This window comes from Siphateles boraxobius, unplaced genomic scaffold (assembly GCF_051911475.1).
Source record: "Siphateles boraxobius isolate OS27281-9 unplaced genomic scaffold, OSU_SipBor_1 195, whole genome shotgun sequence".
NCBI lineage: Eukaryota > Metazoa > Chordata > Actinopteri > Cypriniformes > Leuciscidae > Siphateles > Siphateles boraxobius.
The window spans coordinates 352,715-373,772 of NW_027508805.1; the positions used below are offsets into that span (position 1 = coordinate 352,715).

Consider the following 21,058-nt stretch of genomic DNA (forward strand, 5'->3'; position numbering starts at 1 on the left):
GATTTTTTTAAGGCTAGAAGAAGAAGAAAACAAACATTAACAACAACAATTATCATCATTGTCATAACATAATACAACAATACTCCAGAGTCCCTCAGTCTTTCAGTCCAGATTCACTTCACAGTTCCCCTTTCTTTTCTTTTTTTTTTTGTGTGCAAATTTTAACAAAGGTAAGGTACAAAAAACAAACTTTCAGACAATAAACAAGCTATAGTTCAATAGTTAAAAAGAAAAATAATATAAAAAAAAACTGATTTATCTATTAAAAATAATTTACCAGTCCCGATTGATAAAAAAAAAAACTTTGATTTCAGTTAGTGCAAGTGCTGAGTGACGTAGAGCGCGCGTGATCATGTGGTGGGTCAGCTGACACCAGCAGAACCAGGAAGCGACTTGGAAATAATTATTATATGTTAATATTTTCTCACCGCATGCAGGCGATCATTACTTCATATCTGTAATATTAGTAACGTTAGACTCTCGCGTTGTGAGGATCATTCAGAGGCATGTTTGCAGCAGACGACGAGGACGGAGACTTTCTGTCTCCCACTGGAGGGTGAGTGTTTTCCTGACGGACAAAGACACAATCATGCAGGCGAAAGTCTCCAGGAAAACATCGTTCACATTATTTATCTAAATAAAGTTTATTTAGATGTTTAGACCGGAAACAACTCTAATGCACTTATGGTGCAATAGAAACCGAAAGTGAAGTGTCACCTATTGGCTACTTATATAGCAAATATTTTGCAGCTTTCCTATGGACGACAGAAAGTTTTTTTGGCGACAAAAGTACATTAACAGACAAGTGAACCGTTTGTTGTGTTAATAAAACAACGAGTTGATTTAAACAGTCATCACTTGAATGTTACATTTGTTCTGGCATGGCTTCCTTGATCACATGATGTCTGATCTTTTAACTGTCGTGCTGAAGGAAACTCTTGGTTTGGGTGTTTCTTTCTTCAGTTTCACTAAAATCATCTCAGCTTATGAAGTAATATATAGGTTAAATTGTTTACTAATTACTCCCAAATCTCATAGCCCACTGAAGGACCACTAGTGGCCCCAAAAACATCACTGAACACTAAATCACCCTTATTAATGTTTCAGTGGGATTGCATTATACAGCAAAAAATCAAAACAAGTGGCAAACAAATTCTGCTAGTTTTCTCAGGACTAACTTTGGTTTATTTAATGCTAGACATTCAGACATTTCCGAGTGTTGCTTAAATGGGGGTTTTCAATTATTTAGATGCCACGATCCCTAAATATGATGATTCTCATGTGAGGGAATTTAAATGGCACGTATATGTTGTCTTGAATAAAGACCCAGTTTATGCTGTAGATATGTCGAAATATAAAAAAGATATATATATATATATATATTGTTCTCTTCTTTCAAGCTACATTACATTTTTTCTACTCATTATAGTACTGGATAGTTAGATGTATAATTAATTTAATCATTTATTTGTTTTAGACGGACATGTAAGAGATACGGTATAAAGTCATACCACTTATTACACAGCATTTCACCACATAAATAATAATGGAAATATAAGAGATACTGATTTCAGATTAAACTGTTTTAAAATCGTACTTGTTTGTGTCTTATAATCCAACAGTGTACAAAACATGTCACAAAACGGCGTTCGTATGAAACAAGAGAGAGCGAGTCCACGATACTGGATGGCATATTTAAATAAATCAGAAAACATCCAAAATACACGTTGAAGTGTTTATTACACTATCTATTTGTTTGTATCTACTTTCCAATTCCAGTTATATATCTTTAAAAGTGGAAAATGAATTGTTTTTCATGGACTGAGCTAGAAAACTTTTTCAGAAAATATTTATTCATATATAATTTGTCTGATTTTATACAACATTTTATTTAATTTTTCTGTTTTATGGAGTGATAAAAAAGAGAAAATCCAAAACTCCCTCAGTTAAAACCTTCAACTCTATTATGTCAACAAAATGAAAAATTAACTTTGAACCTAACTTTACCAAATTATTCAGATTTCTATTCTGGAAAGCTATGCAAATTAGTGCATATTAAATTACGTAATGGCTCATTTGCATATTTAAAACACAAAATTTGAGTTTTTAATATTTTATTAGCTCAACGAATGCAAAACTTCCACGAAGATAAACTGTTCATAGCAGGCGTATAGACTTCAGTTCCCCGGATGAGCCTGTGTTTCTATTTTCTGGGAATAATATACCGTTGGATGGCGCGATTGACCAATCAGAGTCAAGTATTCCACAGAGCCGTGTAAAAACTGGGGAATATGAAGCTGTTAGGAAGGATTGTGGAGTGGCGGAGACTAAAGCGAGTGTTAATGCCGCTCACATGCTGTAGTTGGACGTCCCGGATGGGAACGGGGCGCCACAGTCACGAGGAGCTCCTGTGTGGTTGTTGACACTGCAAGACCTGCTAAAGAGATCTGATATTACATGCAATTGGAAGAGTGACACGAAGCTCACATGCACATGTGGGGAAATTTCCTTGTTATCATTCCTTAAATGTGCTAAAAAGCAACAGGTCAAAATGCACACGCTGTTGGCGGCCTAGCTGAGCATGGCACGACAGCAGGACAATGACTACAAGTGGAGAGAGATCCATGGGTCAGTGCCGTACGTGTGTGTTTATCACCGTACTGATGATATTACTGAGGTTGTACTTTATTCTGGTTTCAAGCAGGTGTTCATTGATGTCCTTCAGTTTACAGCTGAATCAAAAACTCATTCAAAGGCTAAATTAGATCAGGTTTAATTTGAGAATTGAGCATCGTTCAGAGACTCATGTGATAGTGTAATAGTGGATTTACTTGCTGCTTTTTTGTGATTTCAGAGCAAAGTTAGCCTCTCTCTTTGGACTGGATCAGACAGTGAGCAAAGGTAATGAGTCTTTCCAGTACACGGCTCCCAAACAGCCCCGCAAGAGCTCTGCAAACTCGGGTAAGGTCATATCATGAGGGATCAAATGTTCATCCTTTTTTTTTGTTGATAAAATAACTCTATAAACAACCTTAAAAATGTCCTGCAACTGTCATGACTTCAAATTTCCACACTCATCCCTATAAAATGTTTTAAAACTAAACGTTGTGCAACTTTCAGATTTCAGACAGGTGAATGAATAAAACGTCCCTGTTTACATGTCCAAGATGTCTAATAGAGTGATCAGCAACCACACACTTTTAAATGGCCTTTGTTCTTAAAGTAGTTTTCTCATAGGGATGAAAAAATAAAACGTCTTTGTTTAAAGTGTAAGGGTGTGTTCACACTTGTAGTTCGGTTCGTTTGGTCCGGACCAAAAAAAAAAATAGTCATGGTCTGCTTCGCGTTCAGATTTTTTTTTACACCGAACCTAAAGTCGTAAGGATACGTTCACAACTGGTTGGTTCGCTTTTATTACGTGATTGAACTTACCGAACGTCCAAAACATGTGCGTAGCTACATATGATGGTATTTTGATCAGCTGACAACTTGTGTAGAGCTTATTAAATGTTTAAAGGAGTCAAAACAGCGTCAAGAATCCCTCGGTCGCAACATCACGACTATGATGAGAAACAAACAGTACTTTTTAGGGTCGGATCTTCCTGTTTTTGGTTGGTTTACATGTCTTTGGTCCATATTGTGTACATATATCAGTCGAACCGCACCAGAGGTAGTTTGGAAGTGGATCGAGACTAGGCTTGGGCGGTATCCAAATTTTGATACCGTCAAACCTCCTCCCTATTTTACCGGGGTATACGGTATTACCGTGACTAATTAAAAATTATGACATAAGGCTCAGACAGCGTCACAAAACTGTTGGCTTGTGCCTACACCGTTCAGAAACTGAATACCAGATCGGGCAAAAATAACAAAAAAAAAATCAAGGCCAACCCGTGCACGTTGTGTCTGATCCCGGCTGACGGCATTAAATGTAATTATGAGCCGGAGCCCTATTTAGACTCGACTCTTTTTTATAAGTGGGCCGTTATAATATGGTGGCGCCAAATAATTGTTTAACCCAGGTGCTGAGGGGGTGGTAGATATAAATACTATTTATAAATGAGCAAAAATGGGACACTTAATAATATTTAATTATTTTAATTATGACAATTAAAGTATTCATTTTATTAATTAATTTAAATTAAATTAACAAGCAACAAGGAATAAGTGCATTTGTAAATCCGGTGACACGCGTCCATTGATTTTTATTAATACAACTTTTCTGTCAGTGCTGCAAAGATTAAGTTGACGATCGCCATCTCCTAGTGAACGCGCATATATAGAGAGAAATGCAAATCATGGATTACATAATCAGAAGGTATGGGCTAGCCTTTTTCTTTTCCTTTTGAATTGTTTCTTTTAAAGAAATTGACGATTGATATCTCCGTAGTGAACGATAGAGAGAAATGCACATCATGGATTAATCAGAGAGTATGCTGCCTATATTTCTTTTCCTTTTGAATTGTTTCGTTTAGAGAAATTGACGAATCTCCATAGTGAACGATAGAGAGAAATGCACATCATGGATTACATAATCAGAGAGTAGGCTAGCCTATTTCTTTTCGTTTTGAATAGTTTCGTTTAATGAATTGATGATCGCCATTTCCGTATGAACGCGCATAGAGAGAAATGCTCATCATGGATTAAATAATCAGCGAGTGGCCTATTTCTTTTCGTTTTTAACTGTTTCGTTTAATGAAATTTCAAGCTTTATTTAGATATCTGTCATGTCTGTGAGACATACACTGAGTTTCGGTTAATTTATGATGAGATTTCAATGCAATGCGATCATGTCATGATTATGTTGTCTGCTATATTTGATTCTTATTTATTAAATTCAGGCAATTGGTTGATAAAAAAATTATTAAAATTAAGATACAATTTATACAAAACGAAATTCACTTTAAAGAAAGGCCTTTTACAAAATGAAACTTAATTAAGTGGTCAATGTCTGACTCCCGATGTATCCCATCTTACTCGTGCTGTTCAGTTTTCATTATCAACGTAAAAAAAATAACATTATAATATTTTAACAAATATAAACTAATGCGCTTATTTAATGAACTCGGGGCAAAATGCATCCTCGCAGCAGTGAGTGTGTGGTTGTTTCGGAGATGAGACTAGACTAACGAGATTAGGTTAGAGGTTTCTAGAGGTTAGAGATCTCTCGCGGTCACCTTTTTTATTGCAATATTTACAAATTGCCTCGTCAGTATTTACCGCCTCTCCCTTCTCTCTCTCTCTTTCTCTTTCTCCTCCACACTGTCACTTGATGACAACTACATAAGCATTTTTAGGCATTGAATAAATGATATTTATATATTATATATAAGTGCCGGTAATGACGGTATTGAAACTGATACCGTTGCTATTTTAAGACCCCGCGGTATACGATATTACCGAAATACAGCCCAACCCTACTCGAGACTCATCTTTTCAGCGTCTCGGTCCGTTTGTTTGGTGGCACCAGAGTTCGGATGACAGCGTTCACACTTATTCAAATCAACCGCACTAACAGAGCAATCGCACCTGAGTTTGTTTTAATGCAACCAAACATGCCAAGTGTGAACACACCCAAAGTTTGCAATTACTTTGTATTTGTTACAGTGTCGCTAGTAATATGTAAATTAACAATTTCCTTTCCCTGTGTTACTTGGACGGGAAATTCCGTTAACGCTTTATTTTAATGTGACGTAGCTACACATTACTGTATGTACTTATTCCCGTGATAACAGTAAATTATACAACAGTAAATAAAGTAACTAACCCTAAACCAAACCCTGACCATAACTTTATAGTAAGTATATGTAGTTAATTTATATTACTCAGTGCTTATCGTCACCTTAAAATAAAGTGTAATCGAAATTTGTGTCAGCAAAAGTCCGCCGGATGATGCAAAATGTGACATTTAGTGTGCAGCTACAGATTATACTTCAGTATTTTAATTGTTCAGTTTGGGTGAAAGTATGGTGTATTATAAATAAATAAAAAACTAAAGAAGACTAGCCAGAAAATATTATATATAAACTTTCTTTTAGTGAGATATACAGACAGCTGCATAGGCTAGCACAACCCAAACCAAACCCGTGTGTGTGTGTGTTTTATTTATCCGCGGAGTATGCAGTCTTGTAAACATATCGAAAGTAGGCTATGACTGAAATGACAAGATTGGAGATGTTTTCTTGGTTGTTTTGTTGTTTACCATTTGGTTTACCAACTTCCTCTTAAAAGGGACTGGAAAACCTGATTTCATACCTGTTTTGGACCCTAGGTTGACCTCAATTGTTAATATATGTTTCGCAACCATAACGAGGAATAATAATATTCGCTCATTATTCCAGAGATATGTCACCAGCATCCCTAATGTTGTACCCTATTGGTCTATCTTTCTTGACAACCCGAATTGGGGAAATATAAGGAACCTTCCTTACAAATACCTTCTTACGAATAAAGTAAGAGAAGTCTTTCAAAATTATACATAGGTATTATCCCGCTAAGCAATATCTCCTTAGGTTTAAACTTGACTTATGTGTTAACTGTTCTTTATGTGGAGTATGTCCAGAAACTTTGGTACACCTGTTCTGTAAATGTCCCTATACCTTCACTTTCTGGAAAGATCTGTCCCAATACATTATTCTTTGTTGTGGAGGGATGTGCTGTTTGGTCTACAAGTTAACAAGGGTAAAAAACAGGAAGAAATATACCTAATTAATCTATTGATCATTTTAGGGAAATATCATATTCACAAAGGCAAATTTAGTAATTCTAAAGCTTCCTTTATTGCTTTTGGTAAGGAGGCGGAACAGTACATCAAATCCATCTATGTTTCAAAAAATAAGAAGGCTGCTAAAACCATTCAGTTATGCTCCATCTTTAATATATTTATTTGAAACTCTGTTCCTGTTTAATATTTTGTTTTCTGTATTAATAACTCTATTTTTTTTGTTCTTACTATTTGTATCGTTAAGATTTGATAAAGATTTTTAAAAAAAAATTTATAAAAAAAAATACATTGAAATCATGCGGCTGATGGCATAATCAAAATCATATAGCAACCTCACAGTATGTCTGTATTTAACTGTTTATAGTGTTAGATTGTCAAAAATAAATTTCTTAATAGAGATAATGAATGAGAATTTTACTTCTGGAATATGACTGTTACACTCAAATATTATTATATAATATAAAATATTAATTTTTTAACAATTTAGGGCAGATTTACTAATAATGAAACAATGATATATATTCTTGTTCATTAAGAATGGAACACTGATATTATTAATTATTGAACTTTAGGCTAGACTTCGTTCATTTAATGCCAGGATTCATTCAATGCCAGGATAACAGCGTGGACGCACTAGGCTTTTTTATGAATAAAGCACGATTTACAATGAGCCTAATTTACATAGGAGCCGTGTTTGAATGTAACTGACTTAAATATTAAAGACGCAACACATGTAACCCGTTAAGGCCATTGCAATCTGAAGTTTTCGCACGTTAAAAAAAAAATCGACCTCACGTTATGTCAATTATGCTTGCACACTGCCTCCGAAACTTTAGTCAGTCATAAAAAAATTCGGATCGGGTTTGATTTTCTGCGTTTTTCGCATCCGTAGTGCTGTAAACTTCTTCCTTCTTCAGTGTAGAAAAACTCAGAAGCGAAAACCAGGAGAGTTATTTAAGCAGGATTCTTTATTTGCTGTAGTCTGCTTGGTCCAAAATCTTACCCAAGTCAAGACTAACTAAGGGAACTTTACATTGTAGTTTATATACATTTCAAGGGGGAGGGATTACATTGTGATGAAGAAAGCATGTAAATGAGCTGAGACATGAGAACAGAACGGTGCAGGACTTCTCGCACTGAGACGAGAACTAATAAAATAGCAGGTGTTCAAACTTGCTCAGCATGACTCTTCACCCGGTAAAACAATGAGAACAGGAAAAGCCTAGCCTTCTCGTACTGAGATGGGACATTCAGGAATATCCCGCTGTTAACCCCTACCGTTTGAAACTTTCTCAATATAAAATACTATTGTATTGGAAATCTAAATTAAACATTTAAATAAAATTTGTAATCCTACAGTAGCAAGCAGTTTGAATGTTGTTTTGATAATTCAGAGCCACCGAATCACGAATACGAAATAATGCGTATGAAAATTTCAGACTCATTGTGCAACGGCCTTTACACTGGTTTTGTAAGTTGTTAGTGAATAAGACAACGATGTTTGCGCTGTGGAAAAGTGGCAAAACCGTGTATTGTAAAAGTAAAGTATGATACTGCTCCTTTAATGCAGACTTTTCTGACATGTTTTTACAGGACCCCCAAACCAAAAGTCAGCCCCTTCCCAGAATCCTCCTGCTGTTCTCTTTGCTACTGCAGTACATGCCTACAGATAGTAAGTTGAAAAATAATTTTGTACATTTTATATATATTTTATATATATATATATATATATATGGTAACACTTTATTTCGATAGTCTACTTTAGACTTTCTACTAACTAGAAGTAACTTTGCAGCTATATGTCAACTAACTGTAATTAGAGTATTAGTAGACTGTCTGCTTAATATGTGCTAAAACCTTATTTTGTTGCTCCCCCAAAAGATATTCTACTGACTATAAGTAACTTAACAACTACAAGTCTCCTAACCCGAACCCTAACACCTAACCATAACCTAACAGTCTACTGGCAGTCTATTACAGCCTACTAATAATCTAATTACAGTTAGTTGACATGTAGTTGAAAAGTTAATTATAGTTAGTAGAATGTCTAAAGTGACTATCGAAATAAAGTGTAACCATATATATATATATACGGTGCTTAGCACTGGAATAAAAATCAAAAATCAAAAAAGGAATAAAAAATCATCTTTTGGAAACTGATCTTAATGCCTTAATTTAAAAAAATGAGGAAACATTTCTTTGTGAATGAATAATGTATCGTAAATAAATAAATGTTCTTCCTTAAAATACAGGTTGCATAAGTCAGGACACCCCTATGTTAAATTCCCATAGAGACAGCAGATTTTTATTATTAAAGGACAGTTATTTCATGGATCAGGATAATATGCATCCTGATAAAGTTCCCTTGGCCTTTGGGATTAAAATATCCCACATCATCACATTCCCTTCACCATATCTAGAGATCGGCATGGGGAACTTTCCATAAGATCATCTCTCAATGCAAATCATATCAGCTATTAGCCTAACTGAAATAACACCATGCCAATCTCTAGATATGGGTGTATTCATTTATGCTAAGCCCTGTATATATTATATATATATATATATATATATATATATATATATACACATATATTATGTATATTTGTATATATTTGTTATTTAGCATGTTAACTGTTAGTGTCACCGTAGTGGGACACTTGGCACACTTTTTTTATTGCCCATTTATACCTAAATAAGGTATCATGCGAAAGCTTAAACGCTCAAAATTCATCCTCTGCAAACCGTTTTGAAATTGGACATTGTGTAACCATGGAATTAGTACTTTAAAACCTTATAGCGGGTTTATTTTTTTGTCATTTCAACATGGTTAGACATATGGCTTTGATTTAGTAGCTATTTTAGAGGCCAAATTATTTTGTAAAATGAGCATTTTGTATAAAATGAAAACATTTACTTTACAGTATACTTATATTACTTTTTTACACTTTAATGTTTTTTAAGTGCTTTCACTTCTGCCACAATCTGTTGAATGTTTTTAAAAGAGACCTTGAATTACATCCATTTCAAGGGATAGTTCTCCCAAAAATGTATTCTGCAATCATTTACTCACTCACATGTTGTTCCAAAATCGTAAGATTTTCATTCATCTTTGAAACACAAATGAAGATCTTTAAATGAAAATTTTAAGATTTCTGTCCCTCCATTGACAGCTACGCGACTATGACTTTGACTCTTTAAAAAGTGAATAAAGATATCATAAAACGAATCCATATTAATCGAGCCAAGTTTTTTAGAAGAGACTGGATTGCTATATATTATGAACAGATTTAATTTAGGCTTTTATTCATCTTATTTTATTCACAAACATTCATCAACACACATCAGTTCTGGTCTTCAGAAGCTCAAGTATGCTTGTTTGATAAGTTCATTCTCGTGTTTCACAGCAGATTTGAGCTTCAGCAAGAGGTCGTGCGTTAGAGGTTCGGTTGAGCTCTGTTCATGTGTGCTGATCAATGTTTATATGTGAATAAAAGCTAAATTCTGTCTGTTCATTATATAGAGTGATCCAGTCTCTTCAGAAAATTTGGACTAAACCGCTCGATTACTATGGATTAGTTTTACAATCATGGAACTTTTTTGAAGTGTCAAAGTGGTATTTATATTTACGTGTACTGTCAATCTCTTAGATCTCACTTATATCTTTATTGGTCATTGTAAGTTTTACGGTTTGGAACGACATGAGGGTTAATGATGACAGAAATTATATTTTTGGGTGAACAATCCCTTTAACTTCAGATCTAATAACAGATTAATTTTAAGTGTAAAGAATAGGGCATGAAATATATATATATATATCCAAAGCAAAGTACATGCTAGAATTTACATATACAGATTTATCTTGAGCGCTGACTGTCTGTTATGTAGTTTTCAGACTGATGTGATGAAAAGGGAAATGCAGTGATCACTGTTTCTGTCTTTGCAGTGTTAACGGACAGTATGTGAAACAAGGCAAGCTGGGAGCTGCGGTCCTTGGAAATCATACAACTAAAGAGGTTAGAATGACCCCTTTTTTTGACTGAGTCTTAAATGGGGATGTTTATAACACACACAAACGTCTGAACTCTTCTTTAGTACAAGATCCTGCTGTATGTCAGTCAGCAGAAACCGGTGACGGCCGCCAGGATCCACAGAGGCTTCATCCTCACTGTGAGCTCTTATTCACGTAATTAAAGACTGACGAGGTGTTTGCTTTCCCAACGCGGTTTGTAATGATCTCTTTCATATTCAGGTCCAGCCCAGTAACTACTGCACGTTTTATGATGACCAGAGACAGAATTGGTCACTGATGTTTGAATCGGAGAAAGCAGCTACAGACTTTTCTAAAGAGGTTTGTTGTGTTTTATGGGGTTTTCATTTTTATTTAAAGGGGTGGTTGATCATGATTTCACTTTTCTAACTTTAGTTGGTGTGAAATGTTGCTGTTTGAGCATAAACAACATCTGTAAAGTTACAATGCTCAAAGTTCAAAGCAAAGGGAGATATTTTCTTGTAATGAAATTGCTTTTTAAGGACTACAACAAACGGCTGGTAGGGACTACACGACATTCCTCCCGGGTTAGTGACATCACCAACCCTAAAATTTACAGCAGCAGCTAGGGTGACACCCATCAAACAAACCAAATTAATAATTGTGGGACAATTATAAGTTTGTGTGGGACAATGTGGGACATGTTACCAACACTAAAACATAACCTGAAACTGTTATATAATGTTTATCTAACTTAATAAAAACATTTGTATGCTGCACTTCAGCTGATAAAAATTATTTGTTCTTTAGTCCCTTCCAGAAAACACCATTACATCACAATGTAACATAACACGTCTTTATTTTACATGACATTTAACTTCAACATCATATTCACTATTTCTGAAACGGTTCTGACCAAGTCCCACTAAAATCCAACAAAATAAACAATGAACAAATAAAATATAAAACAACATGAAATTAGATCATTGACAGTCTTATATATTAAGAATATTTTAACACCAAGGCAGGCTAGACAGGCGAGAAGTGGTTTCAACGGGACAGCATCTCTGTCCCAATTTGAGACACTCTCGCACTGTACTCCCTATTTTAATGCACCTTAGACATTGCACATAACACACATAACACAAAAAAAAAATTAATAGTTAAAAAAAAAATAGGAAAAGATATGGACTGATGAGATGAGGAGGAAGGTTATCTTATATTATCTTATATTATATTATCTTATTATGTCGTATTTTATGCAGGATTGACAATGGCAATTATTACATAGGAGGAAGGATGGAAGTAAAAAATCTACCAACACAATATTGGCAATATGGTGGTAGTGGGAAGTGGGATGGTGATGGTAATAACAATGGTAATACATAATAAACGGTTACTTTGTTTACGCATACACACACATACACATAACCACACTCACACCCGCACACATACACACTTAAACACTTAAATCACTCTTGTCACTGCTGGAAGTATGGATTTACAAGATTGCTCACTACTGCACTATGTTGGTTTGTTTGTATGTATGCCTGATTGTTAAATAAAAAAAAAAAATAAATAAAATAAAAAAAAGAATATTTTAAACCAAAAACATTCCTGGTTTTAGAAAGGATGTGAATTAAAACAACCACAGCAGGGAACAAGTTGATCAATTCTGTTAAATTTACAGAATTATCCATTTGTTTTCTGACAGGGAACACATGGAACGAAACAACATTTTGATTGACAGCCGTCACAACCCACTAGTGACCGTGTTTACGCCTGTGCTTTCAACCATTGGATAGGATTTTAAAAACAGCTGTTGTATTTGTATTTCTGACGAAGCGCTGTTAAATATAGGTGAAAAAAGAATTAAAAAAAAGATTTCTTAAAAAGGCAAAAGAACGAATGCATGTTTCCTTAATATGATCATTTAAAACCAAAAGACTGAATAAAATGCGGGACATTTTCTCAATATGTGACGTGCGGGACAACGCAAAGCGGGACGGGTGCTCACCCTTTTGCATTTAAAGGGACAGACACAAAAATGGTGCGTTTTTGCTCACCCTCAAAAAGTGACAACTTTAACATGCTATATAAAATATCTGTGGGGTATTTTGAGCTAAAACTTCACATACACACTCTGGGGACATTAGAGACTTATTTTACATCTTGTGAAATGGGCTTTATACCACCCTTTTAACACTCCTACCACCCCAACAAAAGAAGTCATGCATCCATTCATGCACATTTGAATCAAGTGGTCTATAAAAATCCCAACCTGGTTTAAAACCCGGCTACACAACTATAGCTGTATAACAGTAATACTTCTTTAACAAACAGCAAAACAGAAATGCCTATTTGCCATGGACGCACGCACTTCACCAAAGATCTGTCTTCGTCCATTTTTCCACCAGTTGATTAGTGTTCAAAGAAAATGATGGGGAATCTCTGAACTTCAGGACGCGTAACCCTACAAGAGTGATTACTGATTGGCTGTCTGTCACCTGCAAAAAAACAATCATGCTTTAGAGATGAAAAAAAGCCCTACTTTACCACGTTACTACTTTCTACTCGAGGACCTGGACAGAAATGTAGTGGAGTAAAAAGTACGATATTTGTCTTGTCAAATGTAGTGAAGTTAAAGTAAAAGGTTTCCAGAAAAAAATAATACTTAATAAAGTCAGGGTGTCCGCGGGTCCTTAAAAAGTCTTAAATTAGATTTTAAAAATGTAAGGCCTTAAAAAGTCTTTATTTTTACTTATGAAAGGTCTTATATTTTCGATGGCAATTTTGACTTAGACATATCTAAATGTTTTTTATCTAAATTATTATTCGTTCATTGTGGATTTGCTCGTTCACATGACATTTCACGTCACATTCGTGCCAGCATTACGTCTGTCTCCCTCACGCGAAACAGCAGGAGAGGAGAAGAAAGCTGGTTCATTTCAGTTCAATTGTAAGTTCATTCTTTATGTGTGTAGTGGTGTGCGATGTGTATTGTCTATTATGATATTGTAATCATTGTTTTACTTTTAACTATGTACGAGGGCGCACTGCGAGCTGACATCGCATTTGTCTCTCATGCTTGCTTTCACTGCGTGATGTGTCAGTGCAGTTATAGGTATATGTTCCATAATAGACGAATAAAGTTTTGGTATTTTATATATCATATGTTGTTATCATACAATATTACATCAGCAAGAGGGCTGTTTTCCCGTGCACAGACTTTTCTTTTTTGTGATCAACTCTTTATTGTCTTTAGAAATAAAATAACATCCACTCAAACAAACAGACAGTGAAGGGGGAACAACAGACATATTACCAATAATTTAACAATTTGAAAGGAGGAGGAGGAGAGAAAAAAATTAATAAAAAAAAGGGGTCATTCCTTTATATATTCCAATATCTTGGAAGAAAAACATTGCCATGCATCAATGGTACTAGGTTTAGCCTTGTTAATTCGTGCTGTAGTACATTCACAAGTCACTATTTTGTGGAGGCTATGAATCCAATATGTTTCTGCACACGTGTGCCGAGTAAACCAGTTCTGTATTCAGATACAGACTTTTCTAAAGAGGTTTGTGTTTTGTGGGTCTTTCGTCACCTGATATTGTGAGGAGATTCTCACACTGCAATGTAATTGTTTCAGGTTTGTCTTGCCAAAGTGAACTGTGTCGGTCCGGGAGACTCTGTCCTGACCCAGGATCTTCTTCTTGGAGAGGGTCAGGCTGTGGAGAATGGAGACTCATTAGAAGTGGCCTACACTGGCTGGCTGCTGCAGAACCACACCATCGGACAGGTAAAGATGTTTTATTAATGACTGTAATTATGTGGCCTAAAATGGACATGGCTTAGGAAAGTTAATAAGCTGCCATTATGATCTGAAGTGCACTACATGTGAAGCAAGTTAATGTATTTACATGATGCATACATAATCGTAATATGACCAAAATCCGATTAACATCCTGGTTAATGTAAACATGGTTTTAATGAGAATTATAGAGCAAAACTAATGTTTAAGATTGGTACATTTAAAAAAAAAAATATTGTATGCTTACAAAGGCTTTATTTGTTTGATCAAAAATACAGTAAAATTATGAAATATTATTACAATATTTAAAATAATTATTTTGTTTGAATATATTTTAAAATGTAATTTATTCCTGTGATCAAAGCTGAATTTTCAGCATCATTACTCCAGTCTCACATGATTCTTCAGAAATCGGTATAATATGATGATTTTGTGCTCTGATTATTATCAGTTGAAAAAGTCTTGCTGCTTCATATTTTTGTAGAAACCATTAATACTTTTTTTTAGGATTTCTTTGATGAATAGAAAGTAAAAAAGAAAAACAACAACATTTTACAACATGTCACTTTACTGTCACTTCTGATCAATTTAATGTGTCCATGCAGAATAAAAGTATACATGTCTTTAAAAAATAACACTTTACCCGTTGATCATTTGTTTTATTTCTTGCTACCCAGCTTTATCCAAATTCTTTCTGTATATTATTTTCCTCTCCTCCAGATGTTTGACTCCAATCTGAATAAAGACAAACTGCTGAGACTGAAGCTGGGGGCTGGGAAGGTCATTAAGGTGAGAGGGATTTTGTCTTTTACGTGTGATTATCGCTCATACGGCAGTCTAAAGCGATTCTCTCTCTCAGGGCTGGGAGGAGGGCATGTTGAACATGAGGAAAGGAGGAAGGCGACTGATGGTGATTCCTCCCGGTCTTGCGTACGGATCGCAGGGCGTTCCCAACCGCGTGCCTCCGGATAGCATGCTAATCTTCGAAGCGGAGATCCGTCGGGTACGCCATTCTCACATTTACTGTATCATGTTTGATTAAGTTGTTTTCAAGATGATTCAGGTTTTTATGATATGTTCCAATGTCTTAAAGAGGACCTATTCTGCCCTTTTTCAAAGTTTTTGATTGTTTTTCATGGTTTTCATGCTTGATTGTATTATTTTCCCTATATTCTCCATTGTTGCAGCTCCTCTCTTCCCTGTCTGTCAGTAACTCAGCTCAGGGGTGTGTTTCTCGTACAACGACGTAACTCGCTGCTTAACTATAGTACGATGCATCATTGAAGAAATCAACTAGCTAGTCACAACTGTTTCTCGAAACCGTAGCGTCGCAAATTGGTCGTTCAATCACTTTGGTTAATGATGTCACGCAGGTGGTGGAGAAATAACTACTTTTAATTAGGGCTGCACGATTTTGGGAAAATGTCATATTGCGATAGCGATATACAGGTCCTTCTCAAAAAATTAGCATATTGTGATAAAGTTCATTATTTTCCATAATGTAATGATAAAAATTCAACTTTCATATATTTTAGATTCATTGCACAACAACTAAAATATTTCAGGTCTTATATTGTTTTAATACTGATGATTTTGGCATACAGCTCATGAAAACCCAAAATTCCTATCTCAAAAAATTAGCATATTTCATCCGACCAATAAAAGAAGTGTTTTTAATACAAAAAAAAAGTCAACCTTCAAATAATTATGTTCAGTTATGCACTCAATACTTGGTCGGGAATCCTTTTGCAGAAATGACTGCTTCAATGCGGCGTGGCATGGAGGCAATCAGCCTGTGGCACTGCTGAGGTGTTATGGAGGCCCAGGATGCTTCGATAGCGGCCTTAAGCTCATCCAGAGTGTTGGGTCTTGCGTCTCTCAACTTTCTCTTCACAATATCCCACAGATTCTCTATGGGGTTCAGGTCAGGAGAGTTGGCAGGCAAATTGAGCACAGTAATACCATGGTCAGTAAACCATTTACCAGTGGTTTTGGCACTGTGAGCAGGTGCCAGGTCGTGCTGAAAAATGAAATCTTCATCTCCATAAAGCTTTTCAGCAGATGGAAGCATGAAGTGCTCCAAAATCTCCTGATAGCTCCCTGCCCTTGATAAAACACAGTGGACCAACACCAGCAGCTGACATGGCACCCCAGACCATCACTGACTGTGGGTACTTGACACTGGACTTCAGGCATTTTGGCATTTTGGCATTTCCTTCTCCCCAGTCTTCCTCCAGACTCTGGCACCTTGATTTCCGAATGACATGCAAAATTTGCTTTCATCTGGAAAAAGTACTTTGGACCACTAGGCAACAGTCCAGTGCTGCTTCTCTGTAGCCCAGGTCAGGCGCTTCTGCCGCTGTTTCTGGTTCAAAAGTGGCTTGACCTGGGGAATGCGGCACCTGTAGCCCATTTCCTGCTCACGCCTGTGCACTGTGGCTCTGGATGTTTCTACTCCAGACTCAGTCCACTGCTTCCGCAGGTCCCCCAAGGTCTGGAATCGGTCCTTCTCCACAATCTTCCTCAGGGTCCGGTCACCTCTTCTCGTTGTGCAGCGTTTTTTGCCACACTTTTTCCTTCCCACAGACTTCCCACTGAGGTGCCTTGATACAGCACTCTGGGAACAGCCTATTTGTTCAGAAATGTCTTTCTGTGTCTTACCCTCTTGCTTGAGGGTGTCAATGATGGCCTTCTGGACAGCAGTCAGGTCGGCAGTCTTTCCCATGATTACGGTTTTAAGTAATGAAACAGGCTGGGAGTTTTTAAAAGCCTCAGGAATCTTTTGCAGGTGTTTAGAGTTAATTAGTTGATTCAGATGATTAGGTTAATAGCTCGTTTAGAGACCCTTTTCAAGATATGCTAATTTTTTGAGATTTTGGGTTTTCATGAGCTGTATGCCAAAATCATCAGTATTAAAACAATAAAAGACCTGAAGTATTTCAGTTGGTGTGCAATGAATCTAAAACATATCAAAGTTTAATTTGTATCATTACATTATGGAAAATAATTAACTTTATCACAATATGCTAATTTTTTGAGAAGGACCTGTAATAAACAAATGGTTTCATGAGTCCACTTGCTTGGTTCTCAAGGAAAATGCACACACAGATTAGTGATAATGCTGAAATGTGTATTTCTCAACTCAAACTAGCAACAACTAACTGATTGATAACACCTATATAGATCAATAAGTCATTGATGTCTGGATAAAAAACAACAACCATTTATTAGGCTTATATAATATATACAGTATAGTTATAATATAACAACTTCCTGTCTAACAGTTAGGACATATATAGAAATTGGATAAAGTTATCAAGCAGTCTGTGCTGCATAAATTTTACATTATATATAGACTAATCCTTATTGAAGTGACAAAAGTTCTTTAGTCAAGAGCAGTGAGTGTTTTCTCTGTTCCCTTTGTTCATTGATTAACTTTAACGACAGAGATAATTAGTGGCTACTGTGTACTGTCCCTTTAAGAGCAGCCGCTGCTGACAGAGACGCGGATCTCACGCCTCATTCTCTCACGAGTCACAACTCTTCATGTTCATCAAAAGACTGCTCTTATGTTATGAAGAAACTTGACAAAAAGACATTTTGTCATAATTGTGTGTGTTATTGTTAGTTCAAGCGCGAAAGAGAACTGTATTCTGGCGTGCGGTCTGTGCGCATGCATGATACTGGCGCGCGTCTTTCTGTGAGTCACAGTCGTTCACAGGACGTTCACAGGCAGCGCGCTCTCTTTTGACTTGTCACGCATGAATGGTTTAAAAGCATTCGCATGAATAAGAGCGGGATCATGTAACACTAGCCAAATGTTGACGAAAATGAACAGATGCTGCGTTAACAGCCCTAATTTGTTTAGGCTATTTCATTTAAAATCGCAGCATTTTGCGTCATATAATCGCATAGGCTTGACATCGCGATTGCGACGTGATTAACCGTGCAGCACTACTTTCAATGAATCTGTTTGAGTTTAGATTAATGCTAGATGTTTTGCTATAAATTACGGACATGGGATATGAGGACTGTTTCTCATTTTTCTCAGTTATTTTGCTTTATTTTCAGATTCACTCATAGGCTCTTTCTTACGTACTAGAGCACGTTCACACATGCGCACTCTTCATATGCACTTCAAATGTTATGCAAACATGAAACTCTGCTTCTAACCACATGTCGAGATCTGTTCGTTGGAACGATGGTTTTGGGAAACACCGACTCGTTGAACTACGCTGAATGACATGATAGGAACTATGCTGATAACGACGGAACTTGCAAACATTGTTGGCTAACGATGCTTTTGGGAAACGCACCCTTGTTTAGCTCCTGTCTCTATGAAGCCCCTCCTTCTGAAAAGCACACTGTGCTCTGATTGGTCGGCTGGAGCAGTGTGTTGTGATTGGTCGAGCGCTTCGAGTGTGTTTAGGAAATGTACCGCCCCTTACCATAACCACCACTTTAACACACTACTAACTAACTAACTCAACCAGGCCCCGCCCCTTTATTCTGCATTTGAATTATTTAAATGAGGAATATTGTGACGTGTTCGTTTCCGGAAGAAACTCAAGACTACAACAGAGGCGTTCAGGGAGTTCAGAAACATTGACACTGATATAGAGAATCTATAGTATCTCCTTTCCCGTCCTCAGACTTAGTGCATACTTTGCAGCATTGTAGAAATATGCACAGCCCCGCTCTCTTCATATGTATTCTGTATTGATGCATGTGCAGGTTAAGTTTGCAAAGGATGGAAACTCAAGAGATTCGGCGTCTCCTGCTCCCAGTGTCGAGAGTCTGGGCTCGTCTGAGCCGAACCAGTCGCTCAGTTCTGCACCACACACCAGCAAACCCAGGTAAGCCCTGCTGGCGTATGTAATCTACCCATACGTCTTAGACTGGGTCTTTCTTTAGGTTATTTTAAGGCGAGACACGGCAGGCAAAAACTTTGTTTGTTTTTTTCACTGGTCAATTTTGAGATTTTGGGATATTTGTCTTCAATAACATGTTTTCTTTCAGACTTGTGCTGAAAAAAAGTCCGAAATACACATTTAGGTCTTTATTTTACAACACTTTGTGCGTTTGCGTCTGTAGATTCGCCTAAATTCATCAAAAGTTGTCGTTTTAAATCATCCCGCTGCTCCGCGATCGCGATCTGCACCCCGTCATCACACACACCGTTAGAAAGCTCTCTCTCTCTCCTGTACAATACTGTCAGATCCAAATATGGTAATTTCCTTTTTATCAGCAACCAATCATGAAAGTGAAAGGGGGGATTTAACTCTAAATGCACAATCTCGTTTTACAATATAAATCTTTAAAGCCCGTTTTCACAAAATGACCTTTCTCTCATACTCCAAGTCTGAAATCTACACTTCAGTAGCACCTATATACACCAAACTTCCCAGTCTTGTACCTTGTTATATTATGAAGATATTTACTGAGGGATTTGTAAATATATTATTCCTAGCCTGATTTATATAACATTTTATTCCAAAAAACATGGCAAAAATCATTTTTTAAGGCGATTAACAGTATATTCCGATTTACAGGATAACAAAAGTAGATATCCATAAATTCCTCTGTATTTTTTTCCCATCTAATATGTGAACACAATGAAAAAATAATTTTGAACCTGGCTTTGTCCAGTACTCAGATTTAGTTTTTTTTTTAAATATATGCAAAATAGCGCATTTTTAATTAGATAATGCCTAATTTGCATATTTAAAGATTAAATTACAGAAAACTTGTAATACATTTTTTCCTCATCTTAATGTAGGTAATCAACTGGGAAAGTTTCATGGTGATATCTGCTAGTTAAAAATGTTACCCAATTCACCGGTAGTGTCTCGCCTTAAGGCTGATTTATACTTCTGCGTCGGAGCTACGCCGGAGCCTCTACGCCGTAGACTACGCTCTGGTTTTAATTTATACTTCTGCGTCGTTGTCCGCGTTGACGCACGCAGAGGGAGCATGTGAAACCCGAGGGAGCGGTTTGAGCAGACCAATCACAGCGCTTGCGTCCGCGTAGAATTGACGCGTTGTTACATTTTTGGAGAGGTGCACGTCAGGGTACGCCGAAGGGTACGCGCGCTACGCACAGCATACGGCGTAAGTTCGACGCAGAAGTATAAATTGGGCTTAAACGAAACCTGAAATTACATGTTCTTGAATTAGCGTTTGGTTCAGTACGGTAATTGGCAAGAGGCTATTAACAGATGTTGTTAGTTATTGTTTGTCTGAAAGTACATTTTATTAGTGTAATTTCATTGTGTGATTGCACTGCATTAATTGTACATCAGTTCATGTGGGCATTGCAAGCGCGTAACATTTCCTCGCCTTTTAATAAAATGGCAAAAGGCCCAAAAAAAAACATGTAGGTATAATATATAGGTATGCACAATATCAATCAAGTCAATATTGGATAAATACTGTATTTTTAACTGTTCAAGCTGATTTCTCCTATTTTTATATTTTTGGCCATCTATCATTAGACACTATTGTATAAAAGTTTGGGTTATTTTATTTA

General features: G+C 36.4%; 1 protein-coding gene across 4 annotated transcripts in view; it reads left to right on the plus strand.

The window, feature by feature from the left end:
* The first annotated feature begins 315 nt into the window (after nucleotides 1–315).
* Nucleotides 316–21,058, plus strand: part of fkbp15b (FKBP prolyl isomerase family member 15b) — a 50,167-nt gene continuing 29,424 nt past the window's right edge. For 2 of the 4 annotated variants that reach the window (XM_077235484.1, XM_077235486.1), the window contains exons 1-10: nucleotides 316–556; nucleotides 2,855–2,961; nucleotides 8,318–8,396; nucleotides 10,671–10,740; nucleotides 10,820–10,894; nucleotides 10,977–11,075; nucleotides 14,368–14,517; nucleotides 15,250–15,318; nucleotides 15,389–15,532; nucleotides 19,264–19,385. In XM_077235484.1, coding sequence (XP_077091599.1) covers nucleotides 507–556; nucleotides 2,855–2,961; nucleotides 8,318–8,396; nucleotides 10,671–10,740; nucleotides 10,820–10,894; nucleotides 10,977–11,075; nucleotides 14,368–14,517; nucleotides 15,250–15,318; nucleotides 15,389–15,532; nucleotides 19,264–19,385 — 965 coding nt within the window. In that variant the 5' untranslated portion in view covers nucleotides 316–506. The remainder of the gene's footprint in view (nucleotides 557–2,854; nucleotides 2,962–8,317; nucleotides 8,397–10,670; nucleotides 10,741–10,819; nucleotides 10,895–10,976; nucleotides 11,076–14,367; nucleotides 14,518–15,249; nucleotides 15,319–15,388; nucleotides 15,533–19,263; nucleotides 19,386–21,058) is intronic. The other 2 variants (XM_077235483.1, XM_077235485.1) reach the window with 1 other exon arrangement.